At 41.3% G+C, this 19,629-nt stretch overlaps 1 protein-coding gene across 1 annotated transcript in view; it reads left to right on the top strand.

Moving 5' to 3' along the window:
* Positions 1-802: 802 nt before the first annotated feature.
* Positions 803-19,629, top strand: part of c1qtnf4 (C1q and TNF related 4) — a 31,515-nt gene continuing 12,688 nt past the window's right edge. The window contains exon 1 of the mRNA XM_029458436.1: positions 803-915. Coding sequence (XP_029314296.1) covers positions 906-915 — 10 coding nt within the window. The 5' untranslated portion in view covers positions 803-905. The remainder of the gene's footprint in view (positions 916-19,629) is intronic.

Below are 19,629 nucleotides of genomic sequence, written 5' to 3'. Positions count from 1 at the left end.
TCTGTGCGTTGGCCAAAACACAAAGCATGCGCCAGTTTGCTGAGAAGCGTCCAGGATGCTCGGATGCAACAGAGTGCGGCGGCTTGCCAAATGCCGGCCAAGAAAAGCAAAAGCACAGGAGGGATTTAGTCAAGTGCTCATTTAAATATGAGTGAGCAACAGACTGTGGAATTTGAATGAGATTAGAAAGGGAGACGGGGTAGGATGAATTTCAATTTGAGAGCATTACATGTATTCTTTCTCCATCTCAACCCTGCCCCACCCCCTTCCTCCCAGAGGTGAGATAATGACTCCAAAGAATGAGCAGGAGGGAGGAAGTTGGCAGCGAAGCCCAATGGTTATTATGGCACGACTGCTTCTCCCCTCTTATTTATCTGTGTACACACACAAACACATGCACACAGACTAGCAAACACTTGTGAACATGACTACACACACACACACACACACACACACACACACACACACACACACACGCACACACGCACACACACACACGCACACACACACACACACATCTAATTTAACAGAGCATCTCAGCAGCAGCTTCACTGCAGTGGTACGCATTGCACCTCCAAAACCTCATCAGATCACAACCCCCCTTAGCATATATATTGTGTGTATGGTGGTGTGATGTGTTTGTATGTGTGTAGGATGCAGCTTCAAAGATAGCAGCACGTTGATGGAAGACACTGAAGGAGGGAGAAAGAGGCAGATGGAGAAAAAACAGCGAGTGACAGGAAAAAAGAGCAAGGAGGCGAGTGAGGAGGGTGGGAGTAGAGAGGGAGGAGTACGAGAGAGAGAGTAAAGAGGGAGGAGAGATTTATCCAACAGCGCTGGTAAGACAGAAGTTTCATCTTTGCGCTTCACACACAACCAGGACAGAAGATTACACACACACACACATGCATACAGGTGAGACAACTCTTCTTCTTCACCTCTGTATTTTTTAAGCCTTTTTGCATGCTGTAATATGATGCTGACATACATGTTTGTGAAGGTTAACGCTGAGTGAGAGCGACAAACTCAGCCTCAAGTTGTGAGTGTGCAGGCACGCAGCGGAGCATCAGTGGGGGTTTTGTTGTGTCCTGAGGGACCAATGTCAACAAGAGAGTCCAGAACGTGTTTTGTCCAATGCAATAGTGTCATTCTCCAGATAAACTATTAACACAAAAAGGGGATGTAAGTGTTGCTGTAATATAATGAATGCTTTCCTTAAGTGTACTGTACGACTGCTGGTGGAAAAGCGCTATACTCTGTGTGTGTGTGTGTGTGTGTGTGTGTGTGTGTGTGTGTGTGTGTGTGTGTGTGTGTGTGTGTGCGCGCGCGTGTGTGTGTGTGTGTGTGTGTGTGTGTGTGTGTGTGTGTGTGTGTGTGTGTGCGTATGTATGTTCAGCAGTCGTGCCGCGTCTGAGCAGCGTGCATTATTTATTAGCACTGATCTCCAGAAACAGCGATACCACAAAGCGGGTGGAATGTATATGTAATGTGTTCATACCATATGTGAAAGCTGGATTGATATTATGTGCTGTGTGAGTGTAGAGCAAAAAGACAACATGCATCTTTTATATGTTTCAGCTCTGCCACACTTGCTTTGTCTTTTTGGTAACATCTTGCCACAGTAAGTTGCAGCGTATGCATGGATATCCTATGGTTTATTTATTTCTCATTATCTACGGTGGAGATACTGGAGAGCCCCGTGGCAGCAGGAGGCTGTGAATAACACAGAGGTGACGAGATTCCTCTTATCTTACAATGGCTTTCCCACACTGAGGAGGTGACTCCTTTTGTCTGCAGACACAGTATCTTAATCCACATCGCTGTAACGCACAGCTGCTGCAGGCAACAGATTCATCATCTGGCTCAGTGTGTGTGCAGATTACACATTTGGAAATGGGCATAGGCTTGTGTTATTTACAGCATCTGTGTGTGTGTGTTTGTGTGGCTGCGTCCAGCTGCTTCTGCCCTGTTTTATTGAAGACTGAAGGTGGCTGCTGATGTGGAGAGAGCAAACAAAGAAAGCAGCAGTTAGAAGATAGTTACTTTGGCCCATATCTAGATCGCACAATATCGTACAAACACACACTTGCAGCACATACACACTTTAATGACAAGTAAAGGAATGCTCCACTGAAAATAAACCTCTGTAGGTTTGGAAGGTGGTTTTGAAAAGTTTTGATCTTGCTGCCTCGACAAAGATTGTAGCTTGGATTTACAGTTGAATGAATTCCAATGGTGAAAATATTTCTCAAACCGCTCCTGCGGGGTATTCCACTTCTTCATTCTTTTTTTGCCAAGTACGGATAAATACACAACTTACATTTGTCACTAGTGTAGTTTGCTACCATTTGATGTTCATGACCAACGTAAAACTGAAAATAGACGCAGTCTTATTCCCAGGGCTTTAAATACCAATACCGACGCACAAGGCACCCTTTAGCGTCTGTATGAGACGCAACAGGCTTTTAAGTAACTACAATGTAAACCCATCTGCAGCAATATTAGACGCTCAGAGCAAGTGCTCCGGAAGTCAGGAGACGTAGTAACTTGATGGACGTGATGGATGAGTCAAACAAACACAGGAGACCACTGTTAATGTCCCATGTGAAACCAAAACCCAATGTGGATTTAGTTTAAGTTATGTAACGTAGAAAAAACATCCCAACCCAAATCAGAGGCTCGGAAGCAATGGCACAAAGTAACAAAGACAAGCTGGCAACTGACTTGGGAAAAGGGGACGGTATACTGCAGGTGAGCAGGTGAATGACTGAATAGGTCTGAATGCATCTAGTGGACAGGTGGAGGATGACAAGGAAGGGGCTTGGGGAAGTGGAAATGTGGCTGGAGGGATCATGTGACTTATTTATGCTGTGTTGCATGTTGCATGTGTCAAAGAAGATCCATTTACGAGCTATAAGCTTGATACACGAAGCACAAAACACGGTGTGTCCCTTTAAACGATGCAAGTGACAGAATGTGAGAATAAAGCACCACACTGCCTTTATGCAACACACTTCTATAGCAACCAAATGGTTTTAAAAACTGACAGAGGGCTGATCCAGGGAACGTTAAAATATAAACTACATTTTGCACCAGAGTGTAGCTTCGCTGGTATTCTGAACAAGACTCCAGAGTCAGGCAGGAGCAACTAATTACATGAACGACCTTGTGTAAATCAGCAGAGGATAGCAGTGGGTTGATCTTTGAAATACTTCTAAGCTACAGAAAGAATTGTTGCATAACTGTTGTAAAGTGTTTTGCAAAAATAATATTTAAAGATAAGAGGTTTTCCTAGCCATAAGCAACACTTTGTTGCAGATTGCAGATTATTTTTAAAGAGTTAGAAGGATATTATAACTTGGAGGGCCTCTTGACAATCCACCAAATCAGCACCCTGTTGTAATTACGAGGCTGGTGCTGTAACTCTGGCAGTATGTTCCAAATAAAACCCGTTAGGCTGCTGTTGATACACCTCTGCAAGCAACAACTAGAAAACTCAAAGCAGATGGAGGTCTGTTTGTTCTGAGCCAGTCCTCGAAACCACAACCTGCATCCCACACAAACAAAACAGAATGCAACCAACCACGTGAGATTATTGACCGACTGCAGGCGAGTTGTGAAACAGCGAGCACAACTGTGTGGAAACAGAGTAGGCTCTGATGTAAGAGATGTAGTCAGATTATTTTTAAGCATTCACTTCACACCTCGGGGTTTAGATTACGGTTATAAACAAGTCATAAAATAAGCCCTGAGCGGAGAAACATGACAGGATGGCAGCAGAGGACGTCTTTCAGTTCTACAGGGAGTCATCATGTGATAATCCCTCTGCTGCTGCAACATCCTGAAATTCTCACACACAGTTTCTTTCCATCAAACCTCTCCTATGTACCAAAATGCTACCTTCACTTAAACCTCTCTCCAGTCCCAAGTAGAAAACTCCTTCAGGGGATTCTTCTGCTCTACACGTTTTTATGCGTCATCGTCCTGGGATGCTTTTGCTGGTGAGAGCGACAGCGCTCAACAATAAAAGCACAGAAAGTGAGAACACCTGACTGAACTTGTTTATCGACTTTAGTTAATCACTGAATTATGAATCACTTTGATGATGCAAACTGTTACGGTTGCAGATTACAACCAACTGAATGCCACTCCGCTCAACACTCCCTGTGCTAATTAGCCGCAGAGTGCAAAACCGTGGTAACGGCGTGGTATCTTTCAGGACCTTCGCTCAGAGGCCATCCTTACCGACAACTACGGTTGTCTGCAGGTAATGTACACACGTCAAAGGACATTCCTCGAGCCAGAGTTTGGTATGTCCGTCCTGGGCTACTGTTTTTTTTTATTGTTGTATTTTCAAGGTGAGCCATCGCATCGCCTTTCATGAGCACTGACAAGAAGCTAGTTTAGTTAGCCTGCAAATTGTCCCGGAGGTACAATCCAACCTAATTATGTTGTGATCGGATCAGTCTAACCACCTCTGGAGGTTGTCAGAGACGGGTTTTGACCACTATGAACAAAGTGTAAATGCAATTGCATTTACAATCCACATACAACAACTATGTAGGAGGAAGTCTTACGCAAATAAGATCATAAGTTTGAAGTTCTTCATCCGTAAAGGCCGGCATCACAATCTTTTACCGCCAGTTCTGGACTGCAGACTGCATTCCCGCATCCAGATCGTCCTCTGGGAAGTGGTGGCACCAACCACAGCTGAATAAAGCAGCTGAATAAAGCAGCATTCTTCTCTGCTTTCCACGCAAACGAGAGGAAGATGTGACGTTCGGTTGTTTGAGCTGGACAAAGCGATCAGATCTCTATGTGGACACTGGAGACACATATTAATAACAGGTGTAAATGCAATCAGGTTAAACCATCTAAATACAAGCTGGAGATGTGATGCATTTTAATGCAAAGTGTAAAGGGGGTCTATTGTCTGTGTACGATACATAGACAATGAGTCAGTCAGAGACTGAGCTGAACACAAACACACATATACACACTTCATATGATGTACAGTTAATGTCTGTACAGGCGGTACATTGACAGTTTGGGGCGATTAGACACAAATTGCACAAACAGTAGGGAAAAGTTTGTGTTTTCATTTTCTTTAGCCCTACAAACATATTTTTGGATTTCAGCAGATTGAACATTTGTACAGACATTCATGGTTCCCAGAGGATGAACTCTTACATCAGGGGTGGGGAACCTCCAGATACATGGATAAAAAAATTGCATTTTTGCAAGGCATAAAAGAAAGGTGAAATTAATGGGCTGCGTCTTAAAAAGATTTGAGGTTATGAGTTCAATAATTAGTATGGCCCTCGAAGGATGTTGTAAAAAATAAAATGGACTTTGATAGGAAAAAGGTGCCCCACCCCTGTCCCACATCATCAGGTCAACATTTCAGTTTGTCCAATACTTACTGACCTAATTCTTGCTAAACAAATGCAAATCATTCTTAACTGTACTTTTATGTTTAGTGCTAATTATCTTATGTTAACACGCTCCAATGCAAAAGTTAGTGATTCAGTCAGTGACACTAGCGATACAGCACACTCAACGTTTGTTTGTTCATGTAATGGACATCTCGAAAACAGTGCAGTAGAGAATTATATGAGCAACAGCAATAACACCAGATTATTTTCAAGCACTAACTGGATTAACCATGAATAAGTGGATAAATCTGGCTCCGTTCCTCCTGTGATGGATTTCTCCCTGTATGGTTGTTGAAAGTAAAATGGCGGCTCTAAAAAAATAAGCTCTTTGATTCTAAGGAACTGACATCAAAACCTGACGTTGATGTTTTAGATCATAGAAACTTTGCCAGCTGTGCTGGAAAATATCGCAACTGTTTTGTTTTTTTATTGGTTATCAAGGAAAATAGATGTTTGCTGTTTTGCAGTGAGATTTTCCTGCAATATGCTCACATTTTAATCGCAAACTGGCTCCTTATATGACTGACATTTGTTTATTTGGTCCTCATAATGACACACACAATGAGCCCGGTCTGCTGCCTCGCTCGTGTCTCGTCTGTCACTGTAACCCATGTTTCCTGGCAAGACACCAGGATGCTGTTACTCTTTCTCTCTGTTTTTCTCTTTCTGTCTCTCTGTAGTGGTACAGGCTGAATAGACAGGATTGAGAGAGCAAGTCTCTCTGCTCCAGGTTTTCTTTGTACTCAGGCTGTGGCAGGAGAAAGAAGACGTTTACAGGACGGATTAGAGTTCATAGAAATGGATCTTCCTCTGTTGTTTGCTTCAGCTGACAAGCCTGGCTTACACCTCAAAATCTTTCTTTCATTTTGTATTCCTTCATTCTGTCATTCATCCATGCCATCCATCCGGTCCCCAGGCTGGTCCTGTGGCTACAGTTGAGCAGGCAAGCTGACAGCACGGTGACAAGTGTTGAGGGAGGGAGGGGGGGAGGGAGGATGAGAGGGAGGGAGGATGAGAGGGAGGGAGGGAGGAAGAGGGGGACTAATGAGAGGGACAGCAGCAGCAGGGGTCTGTCAATGCACCTCCAGATAACAACCCCCCGACTGTCTTTGATATCGTGTCCCAAGTGACCAGGTCGCTCCATCTCCAGCTTGTAACAGTGAGGTGGGGGTAGGGGTGATTATTAGACACTCGTGCATTTTTCTTTATCCTTTGTGCACTTGTAAAGGGAGGAGGAGGTGGAGGTGAAGGAGAGGAGGGTGGTGTCAGAACTTGCATGGATCAAAAAGCCAAAAGCAGAATTGAAAGACGATCGGATAATAAGAAAGGATGGGAGGGTGAAACTGTTTATTTCAGCGGATTAACGATCTCCACAGAATACATTTCACTGTAGAACATACAGGATTATCTGCAGGATCATCTGCAGGAGGCAACAACATGGAGAGATGTAGATGACCGATCACCTGTTTTTCTTAAATTCAGATATGTGTTAAATATATGGATTATACAACAAAATCATAAACATTTTCATTCTCAAAAAGGTCCTCGTGCAGGTGTGAATGTATGTGTGTGAAGCACATTTGACATGTTACATTACATGTGAAAATGTTGTTTTTGTAAACGGTCAGGTGACATTAATGACAATCACATTTGCCATGTGATACATCCACTGGAAGATTTGGTACATCGTGCAATATAAGTATATTATTTTATATACTTCACATTACATTTTATATATATTACTTAATGTAATCAATAAATTCTGTCTCCGTAAATGAACTAACAATATGTACAAATATACACAATGTAATAATATACATCCAAGAAGCCTCTTGTACTGTATACTTCTTAGAGACAGCCGTGTACAGATCTGTCTCATTCTCAAAATTAAAATTAAATGCTAGCAATTTTGGAAGGCCTTTATTTTGTAGCTTCCTCTGCAAGAAGTATAGCTTGTGATAAAGTGCATTTGTCTATTATTACAGAACACCAAACCCATCAACCCATCAATATGTTTGTCCATTTTCCTAAGTATCTTGGTAGCTGTGGTTGCTACTCAGCAGGTTGTCCCAGGAAGACACTCAACCTTAAATTGATCCCGATGGTAGCTCTGTGCCATCAGTGTGTGTGTGTGTGTGTGTGTGTGTGTGTGTGTGTGTGTGTGTGTGTGTGTGTGTGTGTGTGTGTGTGTGTGTTTTGGATAAAATGCAGCCCATATGCATCTTATCCCCAGACAGTAAATTGATTATCTCTCCAACAATATGCATTTATCCTAACTAACTATCCTAAATACTAACATTATGTTAACTTGCGTGCAGTTTGGGTTACGGTACACCATGGTAACGTAACATCTTTCAAGGTTCAGTGTGTAATTCCGTGCCACCTGCCTCCACAGAAATAGTGGGCAGTATTTCACCTCTAAACTGGGTCCATACAATCTCTAATGTTTATATTTTAGTTGTACTAGTTTGGCATATTTATTGCATTCTATTTATTATTTATGTTGTGTATTACATTTACTCCTGTGTAATGCCAGCCAGTCAGTCAGTTAGTCAGTGGGCAAGAAAACCAAAATTCGACCAAACTGCTGAAACTGAAGTTGAAGCTGAGAGCTGGTCAGAAACACTCTGCTGTCTTCTAATCTTCACGTGGAGCTGATCATCTGTGTTTACTGAGCACTGATGTTAAGCGGGGTTGTAGTCCGTGTAACGTTAGGTTAGTTTGTTTATTGGACTAAATCCAAAGTGGCAGAAACTAGAAAACGACCGCATATTCGTCTCGTCTTCCCTGTGGCGGCGCAGCCAGGAGAGCAGCCCGCCGGGGAGGAGAGAGGTCGACAGAGCCGGCGCTCGGCAACCGCCTCCGTCGTACGGAGCAACAGTCAGAGGCTGAAGAGACTTGAGCTCAGCCAGAACCAGCACCAGCCCTGCAGTCACAGCGGGCTGCTGGACCTGTGTAACTGCAGCAACAGGGAGTCTGCAGTTCCCCGGTGCTGTGGCTGAACTCCAGCTAACTGCTAATTGAAGCTACAGCGTTTCTCTGGTCTGCTGACAGCTACACGCTCGGAGAAACAGCCTCCTGGCAGCTGTGAGGACGAGGAGAGGTGGTGCGGGGGTCTTCTCGTTTCTGCCACTTTGAATGTAAATCAATAAACAAACTATAAAACAGACGGAACATGGCTGTAATTCTTCGTGTACAATCACGTGACAAAACTGTGTGGCGTATGCGTGCGACGCCATTTTGGATGAAAAACAAATCAACAATGGCGTCTAAAGTGAACAACAACAGCAATACAACTCTGACTTCTTCTAAGTATGTTGACTCTCTGGAGTCCTCTGCAAAGGCAAGATTCAGAGAAAAAGTCCAAATTTGCGACCTTGACCCGTACACGCTAAAGCGTCTGATTATATTGAGGATTTAGATTCATTACCGCCGATTGAATATCCGGATATTGTGAACTACCTTGTGCTACAAACGTCGTGGGCAACCAACGCACAAATGAAGGCATACAAGAGCTTAGATGCTTATAATTTCTTTGTTTCTGGCTGGGTTGGTAGTCTTCTTACCAAACCACTGAAAGATGACAGGGTGCTCGTCCATGCCCGTGTAAATCACTCTCAAAGACCTCGAGATACACCGCTCAAGCCGTGGTTTGTGAGTAAGAAGTTGTCTTGGTTGTGTATACCAACCAACATGGTTGACTTCCGGGTTGGGAAATAAGCGTGAGGTCACATGCACACGATCTATATCTACAAGAGAGTCAGGCAGCTGTACTTCTTCTCCCTCTGTACTGAGGCAGACTGGAGCTACACTGACTCACTATCACCTCTAGAGGAACAAGTGGTATTACAGGCTGGACGGAGCGCAGCTAGCTGTTAGCATGCTAACTTCAGTAGATATCTGAACACAACACAGAGAAGTCTTTGACACAACGTCAACACTGTTACCTCTTCACACTCTGTTGATGATGTTAATTCATTGTTTGTATGTTACATTTGTTTAAATTCTGGAACATCTTACATATAGAACCTTTAATGAACTGGTAGCTTAAACTGCGTATAGCCTACACATTTTAATAGACATACCATATTGTCTGTTATATTTCTGATTGGATCACAGGTCTAAGCCTCAATCTCTGTTTTTAAGCACTAGGAGATGCACATTTCTAACACATTACAGAGGAACATATTTTTACAGCTGACAGTGTCCCGATTGTTGGTTGGTGGAGGGGGCAATAATGGTGTCTGTAAGTGTGTTGTCTAAAGCAATGCGATGTGTGAATATAAAACGTTTCTTTTTTCAGTGTCAGTAGAAAAAACACGAAGCCACATTTTAATCCTCATTTTTTTCCCCACAGTTTGTCCCAGATAAAACATTCCAACTGCTGCTTTTATTTAAAAAAAAGTCATTCTCTGTAGATATCATAACCTGGTTTCAAAAACTAAGGCAGTCTGAAGTAAAAAGCATTAAATATTTATAAATAAGAGCCAAAAAAGGTATTTTAGTTCAGACTCCAGGTGCTCGCTCTCAGTTCTCCCGCCCAGAAAACCTCACGCTCCTCTGGGCTTTTGCCTGCACACATGCCTGATTATATGAAGTCAGTAGTGCACTCTAAAGAAATAGCAATCCTCACTCCTTCAACACAAGAGTACAATGATTCAGTATCGTCCTGTGATTTCAGACACTTTTATTTCTCCCTCTTAAGACATTCTGATAATGGACATAATCATAACACTAGCGGCCCTTTGATGTCCATCCTCATTTGAAGTGTACATTTTGATATTAAATTATAATCAGTGGTGTGAACTTTTAAATCCACCTTCCCTCAGAAGCCTGAACTTTGATTTGGCCCTCTCAGCAGGTAGGAGGCCGACTGAGGCAGCTTCAGAACATCAGTCACACCCTGCAGCATTCATGGAGAACAGAACAGCAGCGTTGATCATTATGGAAACCTTCATGTGCTGGGATTTTTCTGTAAGCACATGCAGGTGTGAACTATTCTAATGTATTTGTATATAGCATCAAATTGATTGGGAAAAGTGAAAGAAAGAAATGGGGTTGTGCTCTTTCTGATCAGCCCTGGGTGGTTTGTGAGTTGGAATCAGTCGCTTGCCCCACTGAGAGAACCAGGTAAAAAACATATTGATTTTTATTCATTTTCAAACAGGCAATGCTCGATTGATGTTAAAGGCCACTGAAGTCTGCCAGGTGGGGGTGGGTTGTGCGGTTACTATGTGTCGCACAATGTACGGAACCATATCGACTTTTATATCCAACCTGAGGTAATTGATGACGGTTTAAGTGTTTAAGGCACAGTCTTAATGCCAGCATGGCAGCTGTTTGGATGTAGTCTTTTGTCATGGTACAGTATCTCTAAAATCTTTCAAATCTTAAAAAGTAAAATTGATGAGAGCCAACATTATAATGCACACGTAAGAGGATCATTCTGGTTCTTTAGTATAGTTTTGGCCATCATTCCTATCAGTAACATTGTACTCATCAAATTGCTAGACTCGGGTTATATGAGCCAGCCAGTTGTCGTGGCTTTTTGAAAAAACTGCAAGAAAAGTATTTTACTTTCTTTTGGTACACTCTTAAGTACACATTTGTGTTTTTCATATTGCACTGAATGAAGTGACAGTATTTATTTGCACCTGTTACACTTGAAATGATTGTTCTCAGTAACCAAAGCTTCCATTTTGAAAGAATTGTAGTTTTACTTGAGTTGTTCATGTTCAACTCTAAAGTGATGCAAGTTAAAGAAGTAAACTATCAAATGTGAAGAATGACAGTATGGTTATTTTCAACCATTTAATAATTACATTTACAGACCAATTACTGTATCATGATATATACCGTTACTGTGATATAAAAGTACTTATAAAACGGACATGTCAAATCAAGCAATCTGATTGGTTCTTAGCCGTGATATAATGAGCGTATATCACGGGTAGAATTGTAGTTACTTTTCACAACAAGTCAGTATCCCTCTGCGTCTGAGAAAAAGCTACAGATGTTAAATTGTGTGTGTATTCGCTCAGAACAAAGGCGGTGTTTCGCGGGCTTCCGGGAGGGCCATAAGTGAAGATACCGTAATGAATCGATATATGCTGTAAAGCGCAGAGTCTCAGCTTTCACAAACCGTTGAAATCTTTTCGATTGCGCAAACTATGACATAATTACGGTAATCCAAAATGTTGCTTGCAATCGCCGACACATTCGGTGTTAAAGGGAAACAAATTTACAAAGCTTTACTCTGGAGGAGTGGATTGATCAGTGCCTATCTCCAGAGAAAAGCCTAAAGACGACATGCAGAGCTACGTGAAGAGCAGGTAGACCAAATATGTTCGCTAGCTGTTAGTGTTGTTGCATAGCAACCACCTCGCACTATGTTTTGTGCAGAAGGCAACGGAGGGACTATTTTATTTTGAACATCATTATTTAATAATAAAAACTATTTAAATTGGAGTGTGTATTTTTCTTTCATATTGCCACACTTGGTAACCGTTTTATAAAAGCAATAGCTCACGACAGACCGTGATATATGCTCATTATATCACAGTTAAGGGGGTTGAACGCCCCTTAACTGTGATATAATGAGCATATACATATATATGTATATGCTTATATATACATATATATATATATGTATATATATATATGTATATATATATATATATATGTATATGCTTATATATATATAGCCTGTCGTGAGCTATTGCTTAAATATACCATGATATAAGATTTTGGTCATATCATCCGCCCCTACAACCAAGTTTGCCTGACCTAGTGATTTGTTTACAATCTTTCTGATCGTCACTCAGCAACTAACTTAGTGAGTGCATTGTTAATATGACGAATGAAAACGATGTTCAAAACTATGAAAATAAGACAAGACATTTCTTGGAATATTTCTGTGCATTTTTCTGACTTGCCAAAATGACATATTAATGTATATATTTTCAGTGTATGAAGATAAAACATCATTATGTTCAATAAATCATACAGGGAGAAATCTATTGCAGAACATTTTCATCCACGGTAGCAATAACCTTTTGTTACTGTTGCTATCGCAACAGTTTGAGTTTGACCTTGATTCACATTATACAGTTAGACAAGATTTTGCTAAAATGCATTCTGGGGAAAGTACATAATCACACACCCATGCAGAGGTGGAACAAGGTTGAAGGACAGTTTAGTGTGCAGTATTTTTGGTTATGTTCTCCAGAACATTGGATCTGAAATAAAACATTGACTGTGTGGTTAAAGTGCTGAATTTCAGCGTTAACTTTGAGGGTATTAAGTCCAAATTTAATGAACTATGTAGAAACTGTAGCCTTTTTTTTATACCCTTTAAAAACCTTCATTCAATGAATGTTAGCGGAAACAAGTTGTGAACGTTACATCACTTTTTAAGTTGCTACCGTGAGCTTGTTAGCAAACAGATGCATGTTTCCACATCCAACTGTTACAGAGCAACATGATCTTTCATTTGGAGTCGTGTTTGTGTCCATCTGATGAACGTAAGTCCAACGGTCTCTCACTTTTAGCTCTGTTGTTGGTCTCTACCAACTCCTGAGGGAAATGTATGTCCCTTTAGCCGCTAAATGTTCCCGAGCTAGTCTCTAACTGTGTGTGTCTACTGTTTGGTGCTGAGCTAGCTGAATACGACGAAGTGCTGTGGGAGAAACCAGGCAGTAAAGTTGATGGGCGGATGGCTAAACAATGAGCTGAAACCCACTCTAAAGCTCCGTAAAGATGAGGGGATCGGCAGATTCTGGTAATAATTCTCTGTAGGTTGGTCACTACAAGCGACTCATTTCACATGTGATACTTTATTATAAAACTATTGACAAACACTGTTCAGCTAATATGGACGAGAACACAAGCTGAAAGTCAGTATTTCAACCTCACAACACAACGAAAACATCACTGCCCTAATACTTTCTGACAACGTTGTAGAGTCTAGGAGAGGAAATGTGGATACATCATCAATATAACTCCATGAATTCTCAGTACGGAGCTGTTTGACAGAGAAAGAGGACAGATTCAGCTTAAATGTGCATTAACATCCTTTTTGATGACATTAAAAATAAGGAGAGATGGAAAACCATTATCATGAATAAGCACAAAGTCAGTTTCCATGGCCATGGTCTGTGAGGCTTTCAAGGGTTCGTGCTGAAATTCTAACAAAAGTCATTTTCAAAGGCACTTTTACTTTAGATGGCAGTGGGAGAGGAGGAGGCAGCGGCCCCCACCACTCCTCCCTTTTGTTGTTGGAGACGGGGGTGGTTGGCCTTGAGCTGGAGCATCACAATGGATGTTTGTCTGAACTCATAAAGCAAAAGATGTTTCATCCTTTGTGTGTGGGTAAACATGGGCATAATGGGGATGTATGCCTTCAGTACATGTTTGAGCCTGGACACGGACAGGAATGATCTGAAGTTGAATCTTATCAACATGGCAGCTCATTAAATTGAATTTTTGCCTAAACCTTCTGTGAAATAAAGAATATTTCACATTCTAGTCATAAATGTACCGCTGATGAAAATTGTATACAACTTAAAAGAAAAGATTTGCTCTCTTATAAAACTAATTTACCTCGGGTATGATGAGATGAAGGGAACCAGCTTGCCTGGCTCTGTCCAAAGTTCAAAGGTGCACCTACCAATGCCTCTGAATTGCTGGTGCAACCGCACTGGGATGAAAAGTATCCAGAGCTGCGTCCACAATCACTCCACTTAGTGCACTTTATGTTAACTGATTTTATTCGAGTGTCCAAACTCTGAGTGTGTTATTGTCCGCACTAGCATTAGTGCTCTCCAAATTCCAACAATGGAACAAAAAAAAGCATGTATACCACTTTATACTAACATTCCTGCAAATCTTTGTACTGCATTTAACTGATTTACAGATAATTACCATTGCACAACACCTACAAGTGAAGATCATGATTGAGAAATGTCCAAAATCTTGATTTACTGGCCACAATGGAGTAGTGCCTGTTATGTAGGGAGTAGTGGATAAGTGAATTACTGTGTCTATGACAGACTACTTTCTGCTAACTACCCCACAAGGCAAAGCGTCCATATTTTCCCATGTTTTTGTGTCTAAGTGACTAATGGTGAAAATCATTTTTGAAATTGGTCCACTATTGCAGCCAGCAGCCACTAAATGAGCTGCAATGCAAACCTCCGGGAAATTTCCGCACCATCAATGTACGTCTACTAAAAGTGCCACTGACAGGCTCAGATTGTTATTCTAAGTGTCTAACAACATTATGGAAAGGACCCTACGGAGAAATAAAACATTTGTCTTTCCCTTTCGCTTGTTCCGGTCTGTTTGTTATCATGTCTAACGAAGTCTTGCTCAATGAGAAGTCTAGTTCTGACATCTCGCGTCACATCCGCATTGTCAAAATCAGCTAAATATTCAGCCATTGAAAATCTTTTAGATAATTCTTAGCTACACTTTCTATATTCCAACACAGCAAACTCTTCCCAGCACTCATCCACACCACTGTCTATTATATGGGGAGTAGTGAATGAGTGCATTTAAAGTCATAGTCCTGATGTTTTGAAGTCGGGTTGGATGAGGTACCTTTCAATAGTCTACAGTAGATGGCGGTAGCTTGCCCCCAGAGAAACAAATACGAGACACAGTAGCAAAACAATGTACTTTCTGTGGAAGGGGGCTGAAGCTAAATGTTTTTTTAGCCACTTGAAAGAAAGGCCCCCCTAAAAATAGCAGCATCATTCCAGCACCCAAACAGCGGATCTGTGGCATAATGCCCAGCTGCACTTATGCGTAGGAATATCTAAGTTTTGCAGTATATATAAATATAAAGCCAAAGTAAAGGATTATCTGATGCCAATGTAGCAGTGAAAATATTCTAACACCTAAACTAAAATTGATTTTTTTAGGTGGGCCTTTTTTTTTGGGTGGCTAAAATATGTTTTGCTTCTGCCCATGTCCACAGCAAGTACATCACTTTGCTTCTGGGCCGGTACTTGTGTCTGCTTCTCCAAACCAAGTGCTTGCCGAAAGACCCAAACTATACTTCACTTTGTTTGCATACAAATTAAACTAACAAGACACAATAGGTTAGTTAGTGAACTTTAGAGGTGTTGGTAGCTGTTAGCCTCCAATATCTATGCTAGGCTAATTAAGCATATACCCCAAAACTTTGAACTAGTTCTTTGAGACAAACACAGAAATGTCCCTGTTGTATGTAAATGAAGGCACATGAATACATACATATGTGTAATGAGTTATTTTGGCTTCAGTGCAGGCAGGCAGCCGTGCTCGACTATACAACGGAAAAATAGCTCTCTCTGTGTGTCTTTGATCTGGTGTGTGTTGCGGGGGGCGGGGGGGGGGTGAGAGGTTATTCAGGGAAGCAGAGAGATGGATTTACACTTGGATAACACTGATAGTGAAACAGCGACTCCAAGAACTGATTTTATTTAGCTTGAGCAAAGAGCTTACAATAGTAATCGAACCATGTCGGTTTGAACAGAGATAACAAAATGATTTATTAAGTTATTGGCTTCTCAATCACACTTAATTAGAGGACTAGTAAATTGATAAAAAGGAATACAGTATGTGTATGTCTACTACGCTGTGCATGTGGGTGCACAGCTAGTGTATGCAGCTAGCTAAACTTCACTTCCAAGAAAGGTTGAAGACCGCAGTTGGCCGAAGTTATTGTTTTAGTGAACATCAAGAGTCCAAGTAAAAAGACTAAGGATGTTCACATCAAAACAAGCCAGCCTAGCGAGGACGGTCTTAGCTCAAACTCAGGAGCGGTTTGTTCGTGGTCAGAACGTAATATACTCTTTTGGCAATAAGGCCACACTTAAAAAGATAATCTATGAGTTTCCTTGATGCATCGTCTGAAGAACAATTGTCGTCCGAGTGTGTGGCGGTATGCACCCATCAGAGCTAATCACGGATGGCAAACTCCTGAGGTGGCAAATCTTCCAATAGGATGCATCAGGACCGTTTACTAGTCGGAGACTAGATGCTCGCTGGAGCTGTATATTTTATTCATTTTATGAACGCTGGCACATTAACCATATAAATGCAACGAAAACAATTAGCAATACACGTTGCTAGTGCTCCATAATGAAGATGGGAAAACAATTGGGTTTTTCCGAACCATATAATAAATGTGCCATAAAACAAAACAATTAGCTAAATTGGCTAAAAGGCTCCATAGAGCTGCAGAGTTGGCATAAAATCTCAATGGGTTTGAACCTGCGAGTGCCACACAAAATCAACTCCAATCTTAGTAGCTGGGAGACAAATTCAGGAGCTCCTGGATCGAAGGTTAAATGTCCTCCTGCGACATTACGATGATGACACTGCTGCGTGTGCACTGCAGCAGGAGGACATATGAAAACATATTAGCAGGTTCTGAGAGCAGACGTACAGGTAATAAAAACTAGTGATCCCCAGGCAGCCGGTGAGAGTCGGAGAGCTTCAGTCTGAGGGCTAATGTGTTTGTTATCACCTCGAGCAGATGGCCCAGCACTGAGGAGAGATCCACTAAAGCATTGTCACACATGCATAAGAAGCACACCCAACACAACCCATATGTACACACACACAAACACACACACACTTTTAATTAGTACGCAGTCGCACATTTCTTTAGATACAGACAACAGCAACCTATGCAGCTACACATATTCCCACCCACACAACAAACTTATATAGGCCACACACACATTTATTGTACATCCATTCCCCATTAAATAACAGCAACGCAGCCAAACAACTTTCCACATCTTCACGCTCTATTTCAAATTCCCTCTCACAAGAATTTTTTCCCATATTTGTTTATGGCTTACTTTCTCAACATCTACTCCCTCTCCTTCCTCGCCTTCCATTTTCTCTTCCTCCTCCTATCCCACTTTTCATCCCCGTTATTGATCCGTCTCCAGGGAGAAGAAATCAGCCTTTCTCCTTCCTCTATGTTTAGTCATACAGTAGGGCAGATCTCAGGGAGAGCTACAACCTGTGATGGAGTAGAAGCACAGATTCAACTGTGATCTGATAAAAGGAGCCTGTAAAATAATGAACCTGCCAATGTTAAACTGTCCCAGGGACACACAAAGACGACCACACTGATGTGCAAATGTCTTCCATATTTTTGCATTTTATCCTAAATTTGAAAGTTAGATGTAGCTTCAGGGGTTGAAAACGACGATACTAGAGTTTGTGAGGCTCTTTCACAATCCATCGTATAATTTGAAAAATGTTTGAAGGTCAATCTGAAAACAGGGCTGGTTTTGAAATCCATGAGACTGACCTTTTGGAGAAAAAAGGGTGTTCAGCTGACAGGTTTCTGCTGGGTTGAAAACACACAAATTACTGATGGTGTGTTCAGACACGGGCCCTCTGTCTCTACCTTGCACTCTGTCTTTCTTTTAGAAGGGCACATCAATCCAAAGCCTGAGCAGACTGACTCAGAATGTCAAACACTGTTATAATCACAGTCACAGAGATTGTATAGATACTGGAGATCAGATGACAGCATTTGATGGTTAAAATAATTACCCAGCTGTTGAGGGAGAGACAAATGTTGCATGATGAAAAGAGTAGAATATGATACCTGATTCATGGCTATGCTACGGTACCATCATTTTGTCTTTTCAACACCCAACAAACAAGGTGGTCTGCTTTCAAAATCCTGATGCATTTCCCATAAATAGGGCCATTGTGGCTCTATGTGTCATGCTAACTTTGCACTCAGCTGTGATTGGGATTTTTGGGAAGTAGACCGCCACCCTTCACGTCATGTGTGGCGAACGCACACACCAGCAGCCCTACGCTGCTCCTTAGGCATCACTCAAAGCTGTGAGGAGTCACCCGTCCATGCAGAAAGGGAGTACTCGCAAAGGGCAGTAACATTCTTTTAGCACCATTTTGGACTGAATGCTGCCACCAAATAATATCAAAGTAAAAGCATACAGCATCAGTTATAGTCAGTCATTAATAAACGCAAGCAGTGTTCTTCACCTTACTGCTCAAATGATCAGAGTAGGAATGCAGAGCTAGATTTTATAGGTTCCCCAGCAATCCCGACAGGTAAGATGAAAGACATTATACATCCTTTGACAAACTCTTTTGTGATCGAGAATACTGGTAGAATACTCGAAAATACCCTTTCCTTGACAAAAACATTATTCAATTCAATAATTCAGTTCAAAATACATCTGTCAAATGTCCCATAATGTTATTTAAACTGCCTACTTCTTGGTTCGGTCAAACAATGACACTGAGAACAATCACCTTGAGCTCACAGCACATTTACTGTGTGAGAGATATACAAGCTCCAATCTCTTCAAACCGTTGAATTATAAACTGAAATATAAAAAATGCCAATGGCATTTGGATTGTATAAGTATGCACTTTTTATTACATTTCACACCTATACAATTGAGTGCTGCAGGACTTAGTCAGCATTTTTTCACTTCCAGGTTCTCTCGTCTCGAAGTCAGTGAGTTTTCTGAATGTGTTTTTGTTAGCTCTGTGAAATAAGGTCTGTGATTAACACAATCTTAAGAAATGTTATTGTTTAATCTACGGCATAAAACATGCCAGTAAATACCCCAATCGCGAAATTTGAAGATTTTAAGCGTTTTGAAAAAGGCGGTTGCTAAATGAAACTAAACCTCATCAACAACACGAGTATTATAAACGTTTGTTTGCCCCAGAGCTTCATTTCTGCAATAATCCAAAAGCCAACGAATAATTCCATTGAAATTCCATGAAGTGTGATCCATACATCCCATAGACTACATATAAATACATATGCATACATTTAAATAGAAAATGTACATGAGCAATTTCATTTTATTTCTCAATATAGACGATTTAATCAATAAATAATTATTTAAAAGCAGTTTACATGTATTTTTTTCGGCAAGTTGCCATCTCTATATTTAGAGTAAGGGTTTAGGGAGGAGCCACATTCTTTTATAGGGTGATCAGACAGATTATATTGCTTGGTTTTCAAAACTCCTTTATTGAACCATTGCAGGGAGATACCTGATCACTGTCACCTGAGGATTGTGAAAGAAATACAAAAAAGCCAGTGCATTTTTCCCCGTTACCAGAGTGATAATTGGCACAACCAAACCTTTTTCTAGCGATGACACAGCGCTGTGGAGATACGCCTGGCTAA

The sequence above is a fragment of the Cottoperca gobio genome, chromosome 3 (assembly GCF_900634415.1).
Source record: "Cottoperca gobio chromosome 3, fCotGob3.1, whole genome shotgun sequence".
NCBI lineage: Eukaryota > Metazoa > Chordata > Actinopteri > Perciformes > Bovichtidae > Cottoperca > Cottoperca gobio.
Note: the sequence above shows the minus strand (reverse complement) of the source record. Positions and strands in the feature narration are given on the sequence as shown.